General features: G+C 39.1%; 1 protein-coding gene across 2 annotated transcripts in view; it reads right to left on the reverse strand.

The window, feature by feature from the left end:
- Positions 1 to 24,883, reverse strand: part of LOC122806872 (cell death activator CIDE-3-like) — a 161,871-nt gene that overhangs the window by 18,128 nt on the left and 118,860 nt on the right. For both annotated transcript variants that reach the window (XM_044077643.1, XM_044077642.1), the window contains exons 3-4: positions 24,175 to 24,316; positions 14,149 to 14,298 (exon numbers count right to left, since the gene is read on the reverse strand). In XM_044077643.1, the coding sequence (XP_043933578.1) occupies positions 14,149 to 14,298; positions 24,175 to 24,316 (292 nt within the window). The remainder of the gene's footprint in view (positions 1 to 14,148; positions 14,299 to 24,174; positions 24,317 to 24,883) is intronic.

The following is a 24,883-nucleotide window of genomic DNA, read 5'->3' on the forward strand; positions in this document are numbered from 1 at the left end:
TCAATCATAGCCTCACCTCAGGCTTTGTGCCCACTGAATGGCGCACAGTGACGGTTATCCCACTCCACAAGAGGGGAGCCACCACAGACTCCAGGAACTACCACCCCATTAGCCTGATGAGCCTGGTCTGCAAGGCCATGGAATGTATCATCATGGAACTTAAAAACAAAGACATTGGTATTCTCCAAACTCTGGACCCCACCCAGTTCAGGTTTGTAAAAGGTAGATCATGTCTCCTAAACCTGATAAGACTTCTTTGAAGCAGTCACCAAAGCCATAGACGAGGGTAAGGTGGTTCACACAGCCTATCTAGATCTTGCCAAGGCTTTCAACACCATCCCCCCAATCTGTAATTATAGATAAGCTCACTAAACTAGGTATAAATCCCTATGTCACAAGATGGGTTGCCAATTGGCTCACTGATTGTGGAAGTAGCAGACTCCAAATCCAACTTCAGACCAGTGACAAGTGGAGTACCACAGGGTTCAGTCCTGGGTCCTCTCCTGTTAGGTATCTACTTCTCTGAAGTACAGGCTAACAGAAGGTCTTTGGCTAATGAAGTTCACAGATGACTGCAAACTAGGAGCCATAATCGAAACTCCTAACGATGTGGACATCCTACAAAGGGACTCACTGAGACAGATGTCTGGTGTCAAAGCCATGGCCTCAAGCTCAATGCCAAAAAGTGCATTGTCATCCCCTTTGGTAAAAACTCTGTACCCATGAACTACAACATAGGTGGTAGTATACTTAACACCGAAAGTGTGATAAGATACCTTGGGACACAGGTGGACAGTAGTCTCTCCTTTGATAATTACATTGCCACAGTAGTCAGGAAATCCTTCTACGTGGCACACCTCTTCACAAAAGGTTTCTCATCCAGAAAAAGAGAGGCCATTGTTCCCCTACTCATCACTCATTAGACCCATTATAGAGTACAAAGCCCCTTTTGGTATGTACCTCACAAGACATCTACAACAACTGGAAAGGCCGCAGAAATACCTCACAAAGAGGATTACCGGCCTCAAACATCCCCCACTCTGGAATTATAGACAAGATCACTAATCTAGGTATAAATCCCTATGTCACAAGATGGGTTGCCAACTGGCTCACTGACTGTGAAAGTAGCAGACTCCAAATCCAATTTCAGACCAGTGACAAGTGGAGTACCACAAGGTTCTTACCATTCCTCCTCAGATACATTCTTCCCACTCCCTTTTTCTTTCTAAAGACTCTCCAATTACCCAACTCCACTACTATTAACCTCTAACTATCCTCCTCTTATCACACCACACCCTACTCGCTCTTTCATCTCCACCCAATACATTTCTATCTACCACCTACAAAGAACCTATATCTATTCATATAATGAATAAACAACCCATCCCATCTTTTATCCCACTCTTATTCACACTCTCACTACTACCTCCTTTAATCCTCACCCATCTATTTACCTCTATTGAAAACCCACTAGACCCCAACCTAAATTACCCCAAAAAAGAAACCAACTCTCCAAACTCACCTTTCCATTTTATTCATGCTAATACAACATCCTCATCTAACTACATACTTCCTAAATATCATAGAACACTACACAGAAAATACAACAATCTAAACCCCAAAAAATGTCTCTCTATACAACAGATTCCCCAACCCAAACTATCTAAGCCTACTACTCTCTTTAAAGGATGGTGACATCCACCCTAACCCAGGCCCTCCAACAACTCCTATCTCTCTCCTCCATCTCAAAGAATCACCTACCCAAGCCCTCGCTAAACCATCAAACTCCCTTTTAATTGCTCATCTTAATATATACATAGTATAAACAATAAAGTAACTCAACTCCAAGCTCTAACTGAAATCTATTCCTTTGATATTCTCTGCTTAACAGAAACTTGGTTAAAACCTGTAACCAAAGACAATGAAATCATCCCACCTGGATATAATATCCTGAGACTAGGCCGAATATCCAAGAAAGGTGCAGGTGTTGCTATCCTATATAAATCTAGCTTACAATTAACCACTCATAACTGTAAACCACCTTTAGACTCCAATGCAGAAATTCTTATCTCCAAACTTCTTCTTAACAATTCCAAATACATCTATATTATCTGTATAGATCTACCTCCTGGTAACAACATTGCCACCATGGAAAACATACTTTGCTGGCTTTCCCAAAACCTGCCTCAAGAAACTGTTATCCTAGGTGACACAAATATTGACCGGACCTGCTTCTACAGCAGCCTCCCCTCAAACCATATTAACCTATATGGGTATTCCTAAACCATTACCTCCACTACCAGGATAAATAAATCTAACAAGAAATCAAGCTTATTAGACTGGATCCTCATTAACCATCATACTCACATTTATGACTCGGGAACCCTCCCTGATGATTTAAGTGACCACTCTCTTACCTATATCATCAGACATAAAATCAACTTTTCCTCCCCAACATCCGTTAAAAACATCAGGTCTAAAAAGTACTTTAACCCTGAACTTTTCCAGATGGAACTAAGAGCATGCAACTGGTCACCCTTACAAAACCTTCCTTTAGATGAAGCCGTTAGTTACTTTAACTCCAGCTTCTTTGCCATCCTCAACCACCATGCCCCAACCAGTCTAATTAGAACTAAAACCAAACATGCTCCATGGCTCTCAAAAGAAACCAAACATAAAATAAATCTTAGAAACAAACTTTGGGCAAAATGGAGGAAAACAAGAAACCCTATAGACCAACTAACATTTAGACAGCTAAGAAATGAAACTAAGAAAGCTATAATATCTGACAAAAGAAACTACTACCTGCAATCTCAACAAGCTAATCAAAACAAGCCACAGAAATTTTGGTCTAGTATTAACCAACTACTCCATCCAGGGCAATCCACTACTCCAAACCCTCAAAACACTGAACACAATAAACCAATGAATACAGCTAATGCTTTTAATACCTTTTTTACTGATGCTATACAAACACTAGCTAGTCAAATATCACCAAACAACTTTACTCTACCTTCCAATGAATCAACCTCACCCCCTACTTTTCATTTTCAACCTGTCCCAACAACTTATATTGTAACCCTTCTACAGAAACTGAAACCATTCTCACCCTCAGCAGACCAACTACCTGCAGAATTCCTACAACAATCCGCCAAAGCTATTGCTTATCCCATCTCTATCCTGATCAATAGAACTATTACTGAAAGTTATATCCCCAGTTTATGGAAAATTCCCCATATTATCCCCCTCCATAAAAAGAGGACAATCCACTGAACTCTCCAACTACCGCCCAATTGCCCAACTACCGCCCCATTGCCCTCCTCTCACCTCTGGCAAAGATCATGGAAAAATGCATTCACAGACAATTACTTGACCATCTTACACAAAATAACCTACTAGCCAACTGTCAACATGGTTTCAGACCATCACATAGCACTACTACTGCCCTTCTTTCCTTCACAGATTGTATCAACAACAACTGCAATCTAAACAAACTCTCTTCAGCCCTATTTATTGACCTATTTATTGACCTGTCTAAAGCTTTTGACATGGTAAATCACCAAATTCTCATCAAAATACTGAAATCCCTGTCACTAGATACATCCTCTATAAAGTGGTTCCAGTCCTACCTTGATAAAAGACAACAGGCCGTACTATGGCACAAGTCTCTCTCTACTCACCTGCCTATCAACCTTGGTGTCCCCCAAGGGTCCATCCTAGGACCACTACTTTTTTCCATATTCATTAATGACCTTCACCTTGCCATCCCCCAAGCTATATGCATACAATATGCGGATGACTCTACACTGATATGCTCAGCCCCCTCCTCTTCTAAACTTCTCTCTCTTACCCAACAAGTATTTAACACAGATGAGCAATGGTTCAGACATAGATGCCTTTTCCTAAACCCCAAAAAGACTAAACTCCTCCTTTTCTCTCCTACTAAGAAGTCCCCCCCCTCTGGATTTCTCAGTTAACTCTACCAATAAAACTATTATATCTCCTGAACCAACTACCAAACTATTAGGTGTCACCATTGACAACAATCTGAACTTTGATATCCATATTAACAATACTATAAAAACTGTCAACAAAAAGCTAGGCTCTCTCTATAGGATAAAATCCTTCCTCCTACCGTCAGCTAGAACCACAATAGCACAAACTCATCTAATCTCTTCTCTACTTTATGCCTCTCCTATTTTTACTAACCTATCTAAAAATAATCTTAGCAAACTGGAAATGTCCTACAATAACATTGCCACATTTGCTACAGGCAACCCATTTAGAACCCATCACTGCATTAATTTAAAGCAGCTAGGATGGCTTGAACTACAAAAATCTAATTAAATTCCATCACCTAACTATAGCCCACAACACTCTTTACAAACCTTCCAAAACTCCTATTCTTTCCACACTCATCACTCCCTACAAAAACCTGGAATCCTTAAGATCTTCTCAGAGACTTCTAGTACAAACCACTAAACCAAACAACAAGGCTGGAAACTCCCTTTTTTCTAATATTGTTGGAAAAGCCTGGAATTTCCTCCCCAATGAACTCTCCACACTTCCCTCACTAACTATCCTGCTTCAAAAACAAATTGAAAGTGTTCTTCAAAACACACTGGTTATGCCCCTGTACTAAGCCTGACTAGTTTGTGTCTCTTAATACTTTGCTCTTCCTACCCAGTCTACTCATTAACCGCAAGTCCTTCCTAATTAACCATTATACTATCTCTAGAATATCTTGATTGTACTAGCATGCTATGTTATGCCTGTATTCTGTACTGTTAATTTTACTGTAATAGGTACTGTAAATAGGATTTATTTTGTTTGTCTTGTTTCCTTAGTTGTTATTGTGTCAATTTCATTGTCCTATCTAGGAGCTTATCTCCCCAGGCCTCTACTGAAAATGGACATGTATCCAGTTAGACTAGCCCAGTCAACAAATGTAAAATAAAAATAAAATAAAAATAAAATAAAATAAAACAGATGCCCTAAGCAGACCGTCTCAAAAAACTCCAGCTTTACTCCGTTGCATATCGCCTACTCAGAGGTGATCTCTGCCTAACATACAAAGCTATGTCAAACCCAGAGCTGTTGGACATGCTCCACTTAAAGAAGTCCCAATCCCTCTGAGCCACACGATCTAGGGACCTAAACCTTGTCACCATAACAAACAGAACATGCTGGAGGGATAGATTCCGGTCCCAGAGACTTCCCATACTCTGGAACAAACTACCTATCTATATCAAACAAAGCTTCTCATTAGTACTCTTCAAGAAAAATCTTGATGATTGGATGGGAAATAGGAAATTCTCCCCGGGGATCACTTCTGTGGCTCTGCTCGACAGTGGCACAGGAAACTAATTTTCTTGGGTGGCAAAAACCAGGGTACCTTTTTGTCTGGGCTTGTATAGGCCCTAGGGTTGATAGCCTAGTACCTAACTTTGAACCTATGAAATGGCAGGCAGAAATTGGAGTTGAAACTGTTTCTTGTCCTGCTGCTGCTGTTTACGGGTCACCACAGTTTTCTTTTAGTGCAAACCCGACCTTAACAGTGTATAGTGGGTGCTTAACAATCCTCTAGGTGTTGCTAAGGACAGGTGGTAGCATATAACCAGGAAATTATTTACCCCTTTTTGAATGGATTCACGGTGCTCTTTGCACTACAGAAGTATTATAGATCATTTTCCTAATCTATAAACAATGACCTGTACTACAAGCATACCTCTCAACCTTTTATCACAAGAAATCTGAATAAAGCCTAAAAAAAAGTGGATGTGAAAAAGGCCCAAAAATGGGGACATTTTTTTAAAACAATACTCTTGTAAACATAGACAGTTGCTAGAATAACAGGATTTGTATTCGCATGTATTTTCTGAAGGATATGAAGTCTGAAACTCAAATTTATGTCATTATTTAGTTACTTTAATCCTCTGTGATTTGACAGAAAACCATACATTTTATGACGGACAGACCAAAAATATGAGGCAAAAATCTGTACAGTTGAGAGCTAGGTCTACAAGCCATTGTGAAAGTTTTGCCTGTTGGGCAGCAGGGAAGTCTCATAGCAGCATAGCAAACAAGAACCACATCCTAAGACAGTACAGTATAACAGAAAAAAAAACACATGCAGTTCTCATCCCAAACTTTTCTTCATAAATGAATGAAACATGCATCAAAAGCTGTCAATTAGATCCTGTTATATGCTTTGCCTGGTCTGTGGGGCTAAGCAAAAAAAATGAAACACACAATTAAAAATGTGAAAGTCGTCCCAATAGTTTTTCTCAGGTTTTTGCTTTGTCCTTCATAAAAGCTCCCCATTCACTGAATTTAAACAAACTATACATTCACTTACTCATCAGAGCAGTTTACTCCTGTTTCTACTAAAGTTCAATGACCTCTCCAATCCTCTCTTGTTTTACAATTAACTACAAGCCAACTGTCGTGCTGTCACAATATGTTAATAATACACACCATGTAAAATCCTTACATTTGTATCTATACCAAGACTGAGAAGCAACCACATATATACACCAACATAGTCAATAATTTTGTTTCTGTTTTTGTTGTATGGAACGGTGTTCTAATTTGACTGTTATTGTTACTGTACTCTTTTTTGAATTGGCTTATTGTTTAACATGCTTACTATTAATTCTGATATTTTCTATATTGGTTACTTGTAACCCCAGCTTGTGGGTGTGATAGGTCCTCTCGGTTCAGTCCTCTATAGAATTCTCAACTAGTTCTATTTTGGAAGAGTGTTCCTATTTCTAGGCCCAATTTATCCCATCACAGAAAAATGTTCTAAGCCCCTCCCGAATTAGACATGGTTTTTACATCAACTACACAGACAACCACATGATCAAAATACTAGTAGCAGTAATAATTTAAAGAAAGAAGACGTCTTACATCTTCCTTTTTCAGCAGCTAAAAAATAAATGATCTGAGGAAGGGCCATGAACGGTGTAAAAGCACTTATCTATCTTACATGAAAGATTTTGTAGTTTTTATCATTGCAGCCATGCTTTTAGTCCTTTGTTTTGTACTACTGGATTACTTTTGCTGCTTCTCATCTTGAGGACAATTCTTTCCACTCCATTTTTTTTTGTTTCATGACCTTGTGTGGTAGAATTTTGCAATAAAGTTCATTAAAGTTTATGGAATTTACAGTCTCTGATAATGTGCTTATATTTTTCCATCTTTTTACGTTTTTAAATGCATTTCTGAATAGTATCCCACATTCCTACTGAAAGCAGGAAGTACCGTGGTGGTGGTGCTGCGATAGCATTGTCGCCTCGCAGTAAGACGCTGTCCGGTTCAACTCTCAGCTAGAGCGTCTTCTGCGTGGAGACATGCGTGAATGGGCGTACCTTCGTTGAAGGTTGTGCGTCAGGGCTGGTAACTCGGCACGTAAAAATCAAATACAAAAATCATTAGCGGACCGGAGTTCCGCTGTGGCAACCCCTAACCGGGAAAAGCCGAAAAGACACAAACAAACAATTCCTACTGAATCAGGAAGTGTTTTATATTCGATATTCAAATGTAATGCTAATTAAATGTAGAGATTTTTTTTTTGCTGGATGTGCCTTCCTTGAAGGGTCTTTGTTCCTATTTTTAGTGTTTGCATATAGAGGGGGTATGTTCCTCTACTCTCCTCAACAAACATCAGTCTGTCTCTTTCTGGCAATTCACTGAGGAATAGTTACTAAATAAATAATGAGATATTCAGGTTTCTTATAGTTTACATGATGCATGTTAATAGAAATTCAATCATTGCATCAATTTCTCAAGTGAATAACAGTAATATTTTAAAACTGACCCTTCCTGTGGGTCTTAGTCTCTCATGTCTTGTACATTTGTCCCCGGTTCTTAACTTAAGATAGAGCTATGAATCTAAAGACAAAGTACACCAAAAGTTGTGTTTCTGAGTAACTCCTCAGCTTACATCAAGGTATCTGCACATTGAAAAATGGCAAAAGCCATACTACAAAATGCTGCAGTAGTTGCAAATCCATAGAAAAAATGGCAGTACAAAAACACTTCAAGTTACCCCAGCAGCAGTGGTAGTAGAAAACCCCTACTCTCTATCTTAGCAACAACAGCTTGATATCTGTCTCAGCTAAATGAGGAAACATGTCCAAGCCAAAGCAGCACTAGACATTAAACCAAGTTCCCATCTGCTTGAGATGTGGTAGCTTAGGGGGATGTAAAAGATCCCAACGCACCTAACAAAAAGAGTAGGGGTCCTTTACTTATATACAAAAAGAACTCTTATTTACATTTTTATATATTTACAAATGCACAACTATAGTTATACAAATCTATTTATACATATTCAAAATTTCCTTTACAATCATCCAAATTGTTGTCCCTGTTAGACCTCCACTCTTTTTCCATAACCCCCATCTGACTTTACTTAACACTGTTGCTAAAATCCACTTACCATTAAACATTTTTTCATTCCAAGGAAACCATAGGACATAAAAATAACTTTTTATCTATTCTAGCATATTGTTTACTTCTGTTCTTACAATATCTGTATTTAATCATACCCATATTTAATTTTATCCAATTATGTTAGATCTTTGAAAAAAAAATTCTTTAAATAGCTCCCCCATATTTTTTTACTCTTTTACATTTCAAAAACATGTGTTCCATAGCTTTTTTCCTTCCTGACAATGTAAACATATTCTATCACTTTTCTTTTAATATGGCATATTGCCTTTTACCAGTCTCCACAAAAAAAAATCTTGACATTCTACTTTCTGATTACACCATTTGCTTATTTTTTATAGTTTTAACTTTCCTCTGTTCAATTTTCATATGGTTTTATATAGTAATGTTTATCATTACATTCTTATACCATACTTTTCTTTTTCTATACTATTTTCCACAAAAATATTTTTTCTTGGTAACATTTTATTTTTCTTTTATATTTTTTTCTCTTTTTTACCATACCCCAAAATGTATATTTATATAATCTTACTACTAATCTCTTTATCTTTTTCATTTATCCACTTTAACACTTTGTACAAATTTAATGAAGCAGCATATATCACGGGGTTAATTAACCCTACCCCCTTCCTCTTTATATACATACAGAACTACTATTTTTAGTGGGCTTAATGTAGAACCCCATATTAATAAAAATATATGTAATAATTCCTGTTCAAATACATAAATACACCTGCTAAGTATTCTATTTTCCCATCAGTACTGAATTTATCAAGTAAGCCTTGATTCTGAATGATAATATACATGTTCTCCGGAAAAGACAGGTTCATTTAATTTCTTCTATTTTTTTTTCCATTGAATTCTACTTGCATCTTTATTCCCGAATGTTATACCAAACACAGAAATTTCACTTATCGTAGAATATACACCACCTATCTTTATTACATCACCTAAACCTTTACTTTAATCTTTACTTAAAGCCATCCCTGTCAGCTCTAGGCACTCACTTGTGTAAATCATTGTAAAAAACAATTTGGATAAAAGAAGCAATTATGATAATAATATCTGCATATGTTAAAAGAATTTGAATTCTTAACCCTACAGGTGATATAACCCACCTCCTTCATTTTGTAATTTATTCCACATACTATCATATTCAAAACTAATGCAAAGAGTACACAACTCTTTGGGCATCCCTGTCTTACACCACTCTTCATATACACCTCTTGGCTTAACTAGTCATTTACATGTATTTTTACTTTATTATTACTATATGCTGACACACAGTTTCCTAACTTTCTCACTTATATTCTTTCATTATATCCATAAAATGTCATCAATTGTATCAAATGCCTCATTAAGGTTTCCTATCATAATTTTTGCTTCTTATTTCCTATTCATAATACAATCCGCAATTTATCATTAATAATTCTTGACAACCCTTCCCCCTTATACTATATAGGCTTTCATAATATTTTCCATTTTAGTTTCAAATTTCTTTTGTATTATTTTCATAAAGATCTTATAATCATCATTACTCAATACTATCGAATTCCACATTTTAATTGTCTTCTATCCTTCTCCTTCCATATGAATTTAAGTATTCTACTACATAATTAAACATAAAACCTTCATTTAACCATTCATTCAAAATCTTTAAATAAATATTTCTTGCAAACCCCTTAAATTCTTATACATTTCATACCCTAGTCTATCTGGTCCTGCTGCTGAATCTATATTTACTTGTCCTAATACTTTATCTAGCTCATTTAAAGAAATCTCCTTTCCCAACTCTATTGTTTTCGGTTACTTTTTTGTTGTTGTTGTTTTTTACTTTCCATCTTTTTTTCAATACCTTTTTTTCTTTAAATATTTCTTGTGCATATTGCACTACATTATCCGTATTCTTTCCTGGAGCTGTTTCTATTTCTCCTTTTACATTTTTTATTTCTCTCATTACACTTCCATCTTTTTTTACTAATCTGCTTAAGTAATTAAATGTGTCTTCTCTTTTTGCCTATAAAATATATCTTTGCTTATATAACAATTATTGTATTTTTCTTGATTTCTTTCATGTAATTATTTGTCTTTGTCACGGTACTTTCTATCATTATGTTCTAAATCTTCCAATGCATATTTATATTTTTCTTTCTCTACTTTCCTCACATTGTATTACCACTGTAAAAAAAAAAAAAAAAAAAAAAAAAGTTTTTTTATACTTTTTCTTAAGCATCATCCATCATTCAGACCAATTTTATAAAATGTTCTCATAGTAACGACCTTTCCATAACTGTATCGCTAATCTCTTTCCTTCTTCATTCCATGCTTTCCCATTTATCCTTTTTATTTCTTTGCCTATTTTTATATATATTCCTTGTTTTCCTTTCCTTTATCTCTAGCCATATTGCTAGATGATCAGCCTCATCTGTAAGGTCATGGAATGCATCATTATGGACCACCTCCAAACCTTGGATCCTACCCAATTTGGCTTCATCAAGGGCAGATCCTGCCTGTTAAATCTGATGGACTTCTTTGAAAATGTGACCAGGGCATATCTGTGCATGCAGCATACCTCGACTTGGCAAAGGCTTTCAACACAATCCCACATTCAGGCATTACCAATAAACTTAGCAAACTGAATGTAAACCCCTTCATGGTAAGATGGGTTGCCAACTGGCTCACAAACCAGACACACACTAGCAAAGTGGGTGACTCCACATCAAGCAGCAGACCTATTACCAGTTGGGTAACACAGGAGTTAGTGCTGGGGCCACCACTGTTTGGTATATACTTCTTAGATGTTCAGGTCAAAAGTAAGGGGTTGTGGCTGATCATGTTTGCTGACTGCAAACTAGATGTAATCATTGAATCCCCAAATTATGTCAGTATACTCCAGGAGGGTCTCGCACAGACCAACAACTGCTCTATTAGTCACGGTCTCAAACTGAATGCAAAGAAATGCATCATCATTCCTTTCAGCACAAACAATGTCTCTTCACACTATCAAATCAATAACAATACCCTAAGTACCCACAAAGTGGTAAGGGACCTGGGATCACAAGTTGACTGCAACCTTAACTTCGACTACCATGTATCTACTATAGTAAGGAAGGCTTTCTATGTAGCACACTTGATTAGTAAAGGCATCACCTCGAGAACCAAAGAGGTTATAACTCCTCTATACTTGGCATTAATCCAGCCCATAATTGAGTGTAATGCCCCATGCAAAGCACCTGCAGTAACTGGAGACACCTCAAAGGTTTCTAATAAAGAAGATCAAGGGGCTCCAACATATGCCTCAAACAGATGTCACTATACTCCATGTCGTATAGACTTCTTAGGGAGACTTATGCCTGGCCTACACAGCAATCCAAGACCCAACCTAATGAACTTGCTGCATATCAGTAAATCAAACAGGACTAGGGCTACCCATTTCAGGGAACTAAATATGGCCTGTGACTTTAATATGATATGCTGGATAGACAGATTCATCTCCCAGTCACTGCCATGTCTTTGGAACAGGCTACCAATTCATGTGAAACAGAGCACCACTATGACACTGCTCAAGAGGAACCTAGACAAGTGGATGGTTACCATAAATTCTTACCAGGGATAGTGCCCACAACCCTCCTAGACATTGGCATTCATTGCTAAATGCAATCTTGGATACTGACTAGCATTTTCATGGTATAACATTTGGGATGAAATGGCTAGGTGTAAAATGACCTCCAGGTTGCTAGCCTAGTAAATCTCCTATGATCCAATGGTACCTGGCCCAGAAATGGGACTACCGAAGCCCTGGTACCTAGCGAAAAAAGGGCACTACACAAATCCCTGTCCTTGACACAGAAATGTGATTACCTAAACTCTGAAACCTGGCTCAGAAACAGTACTATCCAAACCCCGGTACTTGGCACAAAACTGCCAGTACCCAAATGACACTATGCAAACCCTGGTACCACACCCAGAAATGGCACTACTATATAAAATCCTAGACAGTGGCACAGTCAAAGCATTGTTTCAGGGATCTTGGTATAGGTCACAGCAAAAGTGTCAGTATTTAATTAAATGTCAGCAGACAAGACAGAAGTCACAGCAAAGTTTCAAGCTACTAAAAGTCTTCAGGTTTCTGCACCCATTTCTGTGGTTCTGCTAATCCTGCAACAACCATGACAGTATAATAAGTAGTCTGACCTTATGTACTTGCACTTTGAGTCTTAGGATGAAAAGCACTTCCATTTGATGCTCAGTTCTCTGTTGTCGCATACTCATTGGCTGTACTCCCATTCCTTTCATTTGGGTCACACTTATCTACTATGCTCAGGAGAATGTTTAATGAATGCATTTTATTAAGTCATAACTCCTACCACACATACATTTATCCTATCCCAGCATGCTTGTTTAATACAACTGTGGGCCCAATAATGAGGACTTTAAGTGAAGAAAATACAGTTACACTGGCACCAACCACCACCCTGACCAGATGCACTTAAAAGCCCAGAAAGAACAGTCACCAGCTACAATGACCAAAAATGTTTTGCAAACAACCAGTATCTTTAATGGAAACATATGCGATAGTCACAAGCAGAGTTTCTAATTTGACTTCACAAAGATAGTATGCTTCAGCTGGGTATATGTTTATTTCCTGTGTTGTCCCTCTTTCTTCTGCAAACTATGTAATCGGCTGGTAGGGGAAACAACAAGGACAATAGTCCTGTTGCTGTTTCCATAACAAACTCTGTCCTTTTTATAGGACAAGGTTGTTAGCCCTGAGCCTGGACAACACACACACACCCATGAACAACTTTATCTAGTTCATCTACTGCTTAGCTCTGAAATGTGGTAGTAAAACCAGTGCAGCTAGGGAAAACCCATGTGAACACACAGAACAAGCAGCCTCCATACAGAAGGCACCACAGAATTGAACTGGAGAACCTCTTGCTATGCTGGTACTTTAGAATACACCGACTCCTAGACACTTGTGTCCCTAGGTAGAGCAGAAAGATCTGGCAAGTGCATATATGAAAATTTACAGGTGACAATGTACATAAAGATATCACACTGAAGCATGGTAGTGGTGGTGGGGATAATCTACCAGATGGCAGGACGGAACCGCTAGGTGCCAGACACCTATAAATCAACACCAAGATATTGAATACATACCAGATTCTGGTTATGCAAACTGAAAAAATGGAAACAGGGCCCTCAGGCATATATAAACCTGCAGACCGATAATACACACTACATCAGATTTTGGCCCTACGGGCTGACATGATGCAAGTCTGCCTCAAGTTACCAAAGCACTGTATATTCCATTCCATAAATTACATTCCAGCAGCACCTTATGGTGCAGGTTGAACCATAATAGAACATAAACAAGTATCTCTGGAATGATTCTGTAGTTAAGCATTAACTGGCAAAACACTGGTGCAATTGGCAAACTAATGATGTGATTGTTCAAATACACTGTTACTCTTTGGCAGAGGGCAGAGAAAGAGAAGGCAAAACCTTTTTAATATATTCTGATTCTGAGTCTGTAATTCTGATCATAGTCACTCGTTCATTTTACTGTAAAGCAATAATAGAAGAACAGACCTAGAAATTCTGCAGCCGATAATACTCTAAGCAGAGGAAACACAATGTGCTTCTAGTGGAATATGCTGTGTATCAGTGACAGTTGATGTAACTCACCCTTGGGGGTTTCCATTTCTGACCCTTCTCCAGCACCATGAAAACCGTGTTTTCATCCAGTGTCTGAAAGAAATCCTCTGTATCCACAACTGTGCCATCTTCAGCAAGAACCAGAGTTATAGGAGATGTAACTAGAAGGGAGTCTTGAACCTAAGGAGAGAGGAAAGAATGAGGTAGTGGGTTCAGACAAGTCAAGACAACTTACAAATTTCAGGAGAATGCAACTGAAGGTCCACAGAAAAGTCAGTTAATCAGTAATAAATGTGTTTTAATGTGCGTCACCTTTACAAAGTACATCAACAAATCAGAATTGTAGCCCTCACAGCAACTTCACTATTATGATACTAAGTATATTTTTTATTGCTTTCCACATCTGAATACCTAGCAACTGTATTTCGCCTGCCTTTCTGTTACATTGAAGCTGTTTTTACTGCATTTAACTTAATATTGCACTTGTTTGTTACTATTTGACTGTATTTGTAGCAAATTCTTCTGTGTAAGCTGTAGTAGCTGATTCATAGCATTTATAAGTGTTTGCTGTACCTGTTTCTGCCTGTTTTAAAAAAATATCTCTTGTTTTTCCTGCTTTACTAGTTTAGTCCAGTTTCAGAGTTGCTGATTCCTGGGCTTTGGTTGTAGTTCCTGTGTACTGTTTCCTTGCCTTATTTGGGGAATACCAGTGGGAGTGGGAAGCATTGAGCTGTAACTAGTAGTTTATTGGCAGCCCCGGTATAAAACTTTCAGCTTGTACCTACTCAGCACAGACTCCACGTGGGCCAGCAGAGTAATCCAGGCTGCAGAGAGCTGAATAAGTACTTTTCTTGATACTAAGTATATTTTTGTTGCTTTCCACATCTGAATACCTAGCAACTGTATTTTTCTGTTACATTGAAGCTGTTTTACTGCATTTAACGTAGCTGATTCATAGCATTTATAAGTGTTTGCTGTACCTGTTTCTGCCTGTTTTAAAAGAAAAATATCTCTTGTTTTTCCTGCTTTACTAGTTTAGTCCAGTTTCAGAGTTGCTGATTCCTGGGCTTTTGTCCAGTTTTGTGAGGTTTCAGCCAGTAACTAGTAGTTTATTGGTATAAAAACGCGTTAAGCGGATTTTAGAGCTTTTTTAAGCAGCTGCCACTGAAACTATTCGGGCTACCTAAAGTCCACTTCAAATCAGCATATCCTATAACTCTTGTCATAGATAGTACCCCAAAAGGCAACCCCCATTTCTCGGTCACCCACGCCCCGAATCCTCCTCCCACAAAACACAAATACATGCGAGAGATGCAACTATATCGCCAAACTGCACACTATAGACCCAGTCTCACATAGTACCGTCCCGCCACCAGACTGAGTAAGGAGGAATCCGCACATAACACAAGCACTCAATTGTCCACGCCTGGTGTAACGACCTGAGGACGCACTCTCCTGGACTGCCTGGGATGACATGCTGGACAAGCCAGCTGCCATGAAAGGGATGGCTTGCACCTGTCACCCTGGATTCAGGATATTGGCCCTAGAACACAAAAAGGAAAAAAACTAAGGGTAATGCTGCTCAATGAAACCTGGTTCAAGGCTCCTGAGGCACTGGCAAGGCTCCACCCTAGCTATCAGGTTTTACCTCATATCATGCGTTCGGCCCCAAAAGAGCACAATGTTCAACACCGAAAAGTACCCTCACTGGTGAGATCAGATCACCTTCTAAAGACTAGTGTGGTCCTCAGGCCCCCCCCAGCTGGCTGGAAAACAATAAACAAAGACTCTTTGTACCAAAGGCAGCGTCAGTCTAAATCATCCAAAGCAAATTTAGAGAGAAAAATAGCTAAAGACTCTCAGTGCAAACTTCTCCCCCCCCCCAAAAAGATCCCCAAACATCTCCAACGCCCAAGTGAGAACTGCTCTCTCAGCAAAACACAGCATCCATGGGACCCGATGGTGTCCCCCCCGGCTGTGTGCGAACTCTCAATGAGGAATTAAATCTTATCTCTGGATACGTACCCAGGGGAGTGGCGACTGCAACTGTGGTCCCACTTCACAAAGGCGGTGCCTCCACAGACCCTGAGGATCATAATGGACCTCATAAATAAAGACATAATCATGCCTTTTAAACTTGGTTGACTTTTAAACAGTCACCAAAGCCATTGATGAGGAAAGGCAGTCCATACAGCCTACCTCGATCTGGCTAAGGCCTTCGACAACAATACCCACACGGGTATCATTGAAAAACTCATCAGCTTAAATGTTAACTTACATCACAAGATGGGTTGCAAACTGGCTGAGTGACAGAACCCACAGGGTCAGAGTTGCTGGCGCCATGTCAGACTCAAAGCCTGTCTGGTGTCCCACAGGGCTCAGTCCTGGGCCCCTCTTGTTTTGGCATACTTTTCTCAAGTACAAGCAAACACAGGAGGGTTATGGCTGACAAAGTTTGCAGATGACTGCAAACTGGGCGCCATAGTAGAAAAACATCTGACACAGATATCCTTCAGAAGGGTCTCACAGAAATGGATAACTGGTGCCAGAGCCACGGCCTAAGTTAAATGCCAAAAATGCATAGTCATACCCTTGGAAAAACAAGGTTACCCTAGCTACCAAATAGGTGGCAATCCACTGAGCACAGAAGAAGTTATCAGGGACCTGGGGACCCAGGTTGATAGTAGTCTGTCATTCGACACCCATGTAGCTAAAGTAGTTAGGAAGTCCTTCTACATTGCCCACCTTATCATGAAGGATTCTCATCTAGATCAATACTCATCACTCATCAGACCAATGATTGAGTACAATGCCAAGTTCCTCACCAAAAGGATAAAGGTCTCACTGAAAGAACTCCAGCTCTATTCAGTCAGAGGTGACCCTTCACCTCAAAAATCTAGATCCATCAGAGCCACAAGGGCGGAGACTTGAACCTCGACACGGCTATTAAGGGGTGACTGGAGGGATAGATTTCATCACCAAAGACTCCCTGTACATGTGAGGCAGAGCACTCGCTGGGCCTTGTTCAAGAATCTTGACCAATGGATGGGGAGATCGCATATATACCCCCAAATTACCTCTCAGTGTCACTGCGACAGAGGCAGGCAAAAATAATATATAGTAGTAGTTCATAGGGGGTGGCGTATAAAGCCACAGCGATGGGCTAGGCTTATAAATGCCCTCGGGCAGATAGCCTAGTATGAACCTATGAACCTATGAACCTATGGTGCAGCATTCCCAATACAAAGATGAATCCACTGCCTCTCCTTGTGCATGCCAGCATTCCTAAACAAAGTTTTGCTGCTATACAGGATGCCGCTTCAGGTATGTACAATAGCCCTCCAAATACTGCTTCTTTTACACATTGCTCTAGTATAACTATGTCCCAGCATTCCCCACACACTGCTGACTCCTCTCTCTTTGTAGCCAAGTATCCCCCGCACACTGTAGATGACTCTCCTTTTATACTCCAGCATCCACCACAGACTACTGGTACTTCTCCCTTTGTATCCCAACACCCCCCCCACATATTGTTTCTGCTACACCTTGTGCTTCTGCAAGTACATCACAATATCCCATACAATGGTGCTGTGCCTAGTACCCTGGAGTACATCCAAAATTTCCTCACACAATGCTAGTACCTCTCTTTCTATATATGCAATTGCCCTAAATACACAGCTTCTACTTTCCAGACTGGGAAATCAAATACATTTACTATGGAATTTTCAGAAGTCTTTGTTATAAAGACAAAAGTGGGCTCATGGCAACTGCCTTAAACAGCAAACCTTTCTTCAGAAACATCCCTCCCCCTGCTCCACCTTACTAATGCCTGCTAACCATTCAGCTAACCCTAACCCTATCCCTTACCTTTGAAAATCCCTGCCCATTTACTAATGACTGACAACCTTAACACCTTACTTTTAAAAAGCCCATTTCATAACACTACCACTATTCAGACAAATTATGTTGGAATGTGTGATGGTGGGGGGTTGGTGATAGTTTCCTTTTGCATTCTGCTATTTATTTATTTATTAATTATTTTTTTATATTTTTGTCATGTTTTTCTTTATACTGAGTTTCAAAATGCTGGTATAGATCACTTGAGCGTTGATGCTTTTGCGTTTCGGTAAAACAAAATGTATTCATATAAATGCACACAACACACATATATCTATTTATCTGTCTATATATTTTATGTAAAATACCTCCCCACATGCTTTCTGTTGTAGCTCATTAAAAAATACTTTCTCAGTCATGAAAGAATGAAAAAAGGGACTGCTCAAGACTGGGATCTCAGTTTTAGGGACTTTCTCCTTTCGCCAGTATTGTACAACCATATACAGGTTCAAAGTGTGGGGTGGGGTTTGTTTTGAAGAGTCTCGTTAAGTTGCATGTTAAACAACAAGTTTTATTATTTTGAAACCAGACATTTGTGGTGTCAGCAAATGAGGATATGGTAATCAGGGTAGCCAATTTCCCAGCATTTGTTAGAAGGTGGGAGGAAGCAGGATACTCCAGACAAAACCCATGAAGACATGAGGAGAACATGCAGTACTCTAGTTCACACAGACAGCAACCAGGACTGAACCTCCAGGCTCTGGAGCTGCAAGGCAGAATTCTTATCACTAAGCCACAGTGCTGTTCATTCATAAATGCAACAGTCAGATTTCAGACTTTTACTGACCTGGTCATGGCAGCTCCTTACACCACTTGTGGCAGACCCCCCCCCCCCCGACATAAAATATGGGGCAAAGGGATACAGCAGATTTAGTACACTACATAATGGGACAAAATTTAAACTTTTAACAAATCTGATGATTAAGTATTCTAAAATCAGAAATACAATTAAGTTTAGCTTTTAGCAAAATATGACCAGAGCTCTAACAACAAAACCAACTCATCAAAATTTTTGCACTGAAAGCATGATAGCAGTTTTTTACTTGATGCTTGTGATTCAGAACAAACAACTCATATTTTCACGATTAACGATAAAACATTATGCAAAGTGCTAACGACAAAAAACATGCTGCAGACACTCAAAACATCAATGAAAAGGAAAACAATTTAATGGTAGGTTAAGCACTTTTGTCAGTTTTTGTTATGCATAGTGGCGCACAATATGGAGGGAATCAATTAAGAGAAGTTGCAAAGGCTGAAGGGAATGATTTTATTATGTAGTCTGGCAGGAAGTGATAAGAAGGCACCTGGCTGAAATAATTTTAAAAGACAAGACCCTAAGGCTTTGGGGAGGGTGGTGCAATGGTGTTCCGGGGGGGTCGAAATGGTCAGCAGATTTTTTTATTGGACTGTGGAATGAAGCATGAGTTATTTTATTTATTTATTTTTTTGTCTTTTTTTAAAAGAGGCTGTGACTATGAAGAGGGAAGCTCTTTTTCCAGTTGAACTCTGAAAATACTTTTGACTATCGCAGCTCTTGCTGGACTGGGGAGAAAGGGAGATATTTTCCAGGACCAGAAAAAGAGAGTATGTCTTTTTCCAGGCATTTTCAATGTGGTTATGGAAGTTAAATGACTGGTCCAGCCATAAACTTAGCTGTTTAAAGGATGTGGTTGTTTCTATTGACGTATCACTGAGATCTCGGATGCTGTGATTTTTATTCAGCTTTTGTGAGGTTTCAAATATAATTTATTTTGTTTTGGATGGCTTTTAGGAGTTTCTTATGGCTGTTTAGCCAGGAATTAAGGGAGGGGAGGTCAGAGTGAAGCAGAGCTTGAATTGCTGAATGTTAAGGACTGGATCGGACAACTATGCAGTCAGCACAAAGAGTAATGGGATGGTTAGGGAGGTCAGAGGGCAGTTTGTTAATAAAGGCTGAAAACAACAAAGGGAAAAGTATGGAGCATTAGGGCACTCAAGTAAGGGATACTTTGGGGGGATAGGGTTGAGCCAGTGTGAATACATTAACCACAACACGTACAGTTTAGAGTATATACACTACACCAATTATAAACAAAGAGGACATTCACTGTATCAGGTGCATTCATTATAGAACATCAGGTGTATTCAGTATAGTCTAGGTCACTAGAGTCTCACCCTCCATGCCATCAGTTTGATTATTAATTTTTAAGAGGGTTTTTTTCTTTATACATGTTATCTATATGCCTGCTAACCACTGAGCCTCCCTGGTCATTCATGAGCTCATTTGTTCACCTGTACTGGGTATCTCCAGTGCAGAAGCAAGAACTGGCTCAAGAAACCATTATCCAGGCAGTCATGTATGTGCTTGGTGCCCTTGATGGCATTTTGGCAAAGAGGATATTTTCACTGGGGCCCTAACTCCTTCCCTAGTGGCTAACATGAGAACCAGCATCACCACCTTAGATCTTCCCTGTGCATGAAAGTGTGTGTGTCCACTTCCACTCACATGCAAATGTGGGCTGTGTTCACCAGCTTGAGAAACCCAAGCCGACATCCCCAGGCCTGGCTATTTTGGCTCCTGTGCATGCCTCTGCCTGCATGGTAGTGATCTCTCTAAACAAAATGAAAACCACTTCTCACTCCTCTAGGATGTGAGAACAGGCACTGGCTACTTATTCCCATCCTCCCCTGCCCAGCTCTTCATAGAATCTTATTCCTCTATGCTACAGACCTGAGTGCTAAGTTTTAGGTTTCTCAATTTTTCTATGCAGGCATTCTTTCTTGAAAGATCTTTTGGGGTGATGGCTGCCTGCTGATTGTTCTCAGACTATGGGATGGGTAAATGCACCTTGTCTCAGTGCAACAACTTATGTTCTAAAACTGTGCCGAATGTTGCAGGAGCAATGAGGAAAACACTACTTATTAAAATGTGCTACAGACAGTGCTCACAAGAAAATGATGTTGATTTTCTCATAAACTGAACAGGCACTATAAACAGCAGTACTTCAGTAGAATTTGTCTTTGGAAGGCAGAGCTGTTACTAACATTTTTGGAAATATCACTTATCTCAGGAAAAAAAATCTGTCACAGTAAACTAGACTTTAAAACAATGTAATAAAAGCACAATGCAATAAATATACTGAAAAACAATTTAGGCGTTTCCCAGTACTTTTTCATTCTCTGTAAGTTACCTGGATGGGACTGACAGACAGAAGTACAGACAGCCATTCATTTTTGGTTGCAGAAAAGAACTAAAGATGTTACAGGCTGCTTTTCCTTTTAGCCAAATGCTACACTGATGTCCTGGTACAGGCAGGAGTTCAGCTCCGCTTGGAGGATTTTAAAACCTCTAGAAGAAAGGCCAGAAGGGGAGGCATCTACCCGTGGCACATTCCCATGGACAGGGAATGATACATTTACTGTAAGAATCACTACTGCATTAATGCTAAGGTACTATTAGTGCCTTAGTACAACTAATAGTGTTGGTCATTTGAAAAAAGGATGTCATGACTGTCATTTGCAAATATATATATATGATTCTACTTTCACCCATCGAAATTACAGTTCACTGAACTGCAATTTTCTTGACTTCATTTTCATGAAAGTGCATTTATTTAAAATGCACTTTTGTGAAAATCAGTTCATCAAAGTAAGGTCGCCTGTTCTGGGATCCTGTGGTAGTGCAGGTATGGTGTTTTGTAGTGGTATCTGGGAAGGAAGCTTGTTGCAGAATACGGTACAGTGAGGATAAGGGAGTGTTCTCTTTTCCCCACTGTAGTGTGATTTCAGAGTTAGTATACATAAAGTAGCAGGAGGTGAAGTCCCCCACATGGGGGTGCAAGGGGGCTTGCCCCCTGCATACATGTGTTTTGTGTATTTTATTTTTTTATTTTGGTGAGGTAGGTTTTGTGAAAGTGCATTTTCAATTAAATGCACTTTTGTGAAAACAGACACTGCAGTTCAGTGAACTGCAATTTTGAAGAGCCAAAGTAGACCCATCTAGATAGATATGTGTATGTATTTATATATATATATCAGCTAATACTGAAGATCATGCATTAGTAACAACAAAGCTCTGATATGTAGAGAGAGAGAGAGAGACAGAGGGAGAGAGAGATAGACGGAAAGAATTTGGTAGGAATCCCACACATTTTCTTGGACTCCTTTAGAAAATGGGATACGTTGCTTGGACAGAGTTTGGTAGGTGGTACATGAAGACTGTTGACAGTGCAGACAGAGGTATGGTCAACAAATGCTGGTATGAACACTGTCACATGAAACCTCTGTTTGACAGAAGGTTTTATCCAGAGCTTTTGAAAGATATAGTTTTTTAGATTCTTAGTCTATGTTTCAATGAGATCTAAAAGCAACAATGCATTAGGTGAATTTTAGTCATTGTGAGTCAGACTGGATTCCTGTTGGGTTATGTGTTAAGTCCCCAAAAACATATCACACAAATTGAATTCAGAGTTTGTGATACTTTGTGAATGAATATAAACTGGATAAGTAGGGTTCCCATGTGGCTTGCTTTTCTACAGGCAAAACTTCATGACTGGCACACACAGAATGCAAAGCAAGACCGATTCTCATGTTTCCCACATCTTGTGATGGAGAACACAAACTTGGTGGGGAGCATGGATGCTCTTCTTGCAACTCATTTAAAAAAAGGGTAAAAATATATTTTCACCAGTCTTCAGATTTTGTCTATTGTCCTACCTTAGACTGTGAAGGTATAACACAACTAGACTGTTTGAATTTATACAATGATGACAACATTTCAAGGGTGTTTTATCAAAAGGCTGGAAGCTATCAGACATCACAGTACAGGAAAAGTACACATTTGCCAATAGTACAATTGCCTGGAAAGCTAAGGAACATCTGAAAGACTTATACAGTTACAGCTGCTGCCGGCACAATGGCTAAAACCAATGATTACGTCATATCTTTTAACTTCCAAGTGTTACAAATCACGGCACTGACCTTTAAAAATGATAGCAGTGGGTCAGAAAGAGGAGCACTTTCTTATTTTTCACAATATAATATATTTATACAGTAGACACTATAGTTAGTGGTAGTAAATTGTTGTACAGGCTTAGTTTATTTATCTAAACGTGTGCACTCAAACAGGTCGTCCTTTATAAGGAGCATCATAAAGCTTGGATGAGCAGAGATACATGTGAGTGCCAAAATAGTAAAGCTATGCATGCAGTTAGTGTAAAGGATTAGGGCTCTAAACTCTTAACAAGTTACTTTCTATAGTCAAGGGTACAGGGTTTCATTCTTTAACATCCAACTAGCTACACGGGTTAAAGTTATGGTCTTATGTGCAGTAGGTCCTGGGTTCGAGTCCATAAGAGACAGAATATGACTGTAAAGGAATGTAATATTTTTAGGACCTGCTGGAGAGATAGGTATGTATCCCAGAGACTACCCTGTCTATGGAACAGGCTCCCCATCTATGTGAAACAGGGTTACTTCCTAACCCAGTTCAAATGCAGCTTGAAGAATTGGATGGGAAACTGGAAATTCATCCCTGGTTTGGCACCTATGTCTCTAATGGAAACAGGAAACCTGTAAATGGCTCATCTGTCAGGCCCATGCTTACACTTATCAAGGGTATCAGAACTTGTCAGAGATGTGGGATGCATGGCTAGGTTTTCAAAGGCCCTTGTGGTCGTTACCCTAGTAAGCACCTATGAGCCTATAAATCACATCAGTTGAGAAATATGCATTAGGCTACAGTAAATATTTTTTAAACCTGTCTCAAACATATAAAATTTATGTTTGTTTTACAGTCAAACTCAACAGATAACAAATCTACCCAGTCTGTAAGAAAAATCATGGGATTAGTGTAGTAACCTCACACTGGAGGAAAGTTGATGCATAATGATCTTTATGTATGCATATAGATTTCAGTTTTCTTTACATTTTTTTTTTTTTACATTTTTTTACACCGTAACGCCCACAGAAAGGATCATAGGAAAATAATCCACAAAAAGACACCTATACACTTAAGTGGAAATGAACAGTTTAAGCTGGTAAACACAAGTAAAAAAAAGGTTCTCTGCTACCTAGAGAAGCAATATGCTGGTACAAAATCCTTCAGTTTCCCCACTTTCTTAGCAGTGATCTTAATGCAGAGTCAACACCCACATTTCCTCTTCTGGCCTTAAATACCTTTTCCAGCAGGTCTTCTAGGGTAGCTCCCATGATGCCCTTCTTCAGGCTTTGGTCCCAGTTGCAGACACGAAAGGGTCTTGGTTTCATGGAAGTTCCATGTAAAAAGTGCTGCGTCACAGACGCACTGGCAGTCACGCACCTGAATGGAAAACATGGAGGGCAGGGTCAGAAAACAAAACTATTAGTTTATGCTCACTACACAGATCCACTACCTACCAAGCCACTACTTCTTCTGCAAGAAATACAAGGGATGAAGTCCTGAATGGTACATTTACAGTTAGCATGATCCTACCCATCAGCAGTCAGGCAGAAGTCAGTAATTCACACACATTTGCATTATTCAAAATGTTAAGCTGGATCTCATTTTAATGAGCAGTTCCTAATTTTGCTTCACAGCTGCTCCGCATTGGGTTTGACATGCATTCAATGTTAACATTTTAACAAAAAAATGCTGGTAAATAATGTGTCTTATTGCTCAACAAGCAAAATGCTTTGCAGGTATAAAACAACACATATGCTCTGAAATTCTTAGTCATTATGTGATTATGAACTATTGGTGGAATGAATGAAGGTCTTGTTTCATATGTGTGATTGTTTATCACAACATATGGTTTTAAAGACGTGTAGCTCATCTGTGACCAATTATAACTTCTTTCTTCCAAGATTACACTTCTTAAATTTACTTCCCATTTTTTCCTTTTTACAC

Source organism: Protopterus annectens, chromosome 7.part0, assembly GCF_019279795.1.
Source record: "Protopterus annectens isolate FY-2018-M chromosome 7.part0, PAN1.0, whole genome shotgun sequence".
NCBI classification, from domain to species: Eukaryota; Metazoa; Chordata; order Ceratodontiformes; family Protopteridae; genus Protopterus; species Protopterus annectens.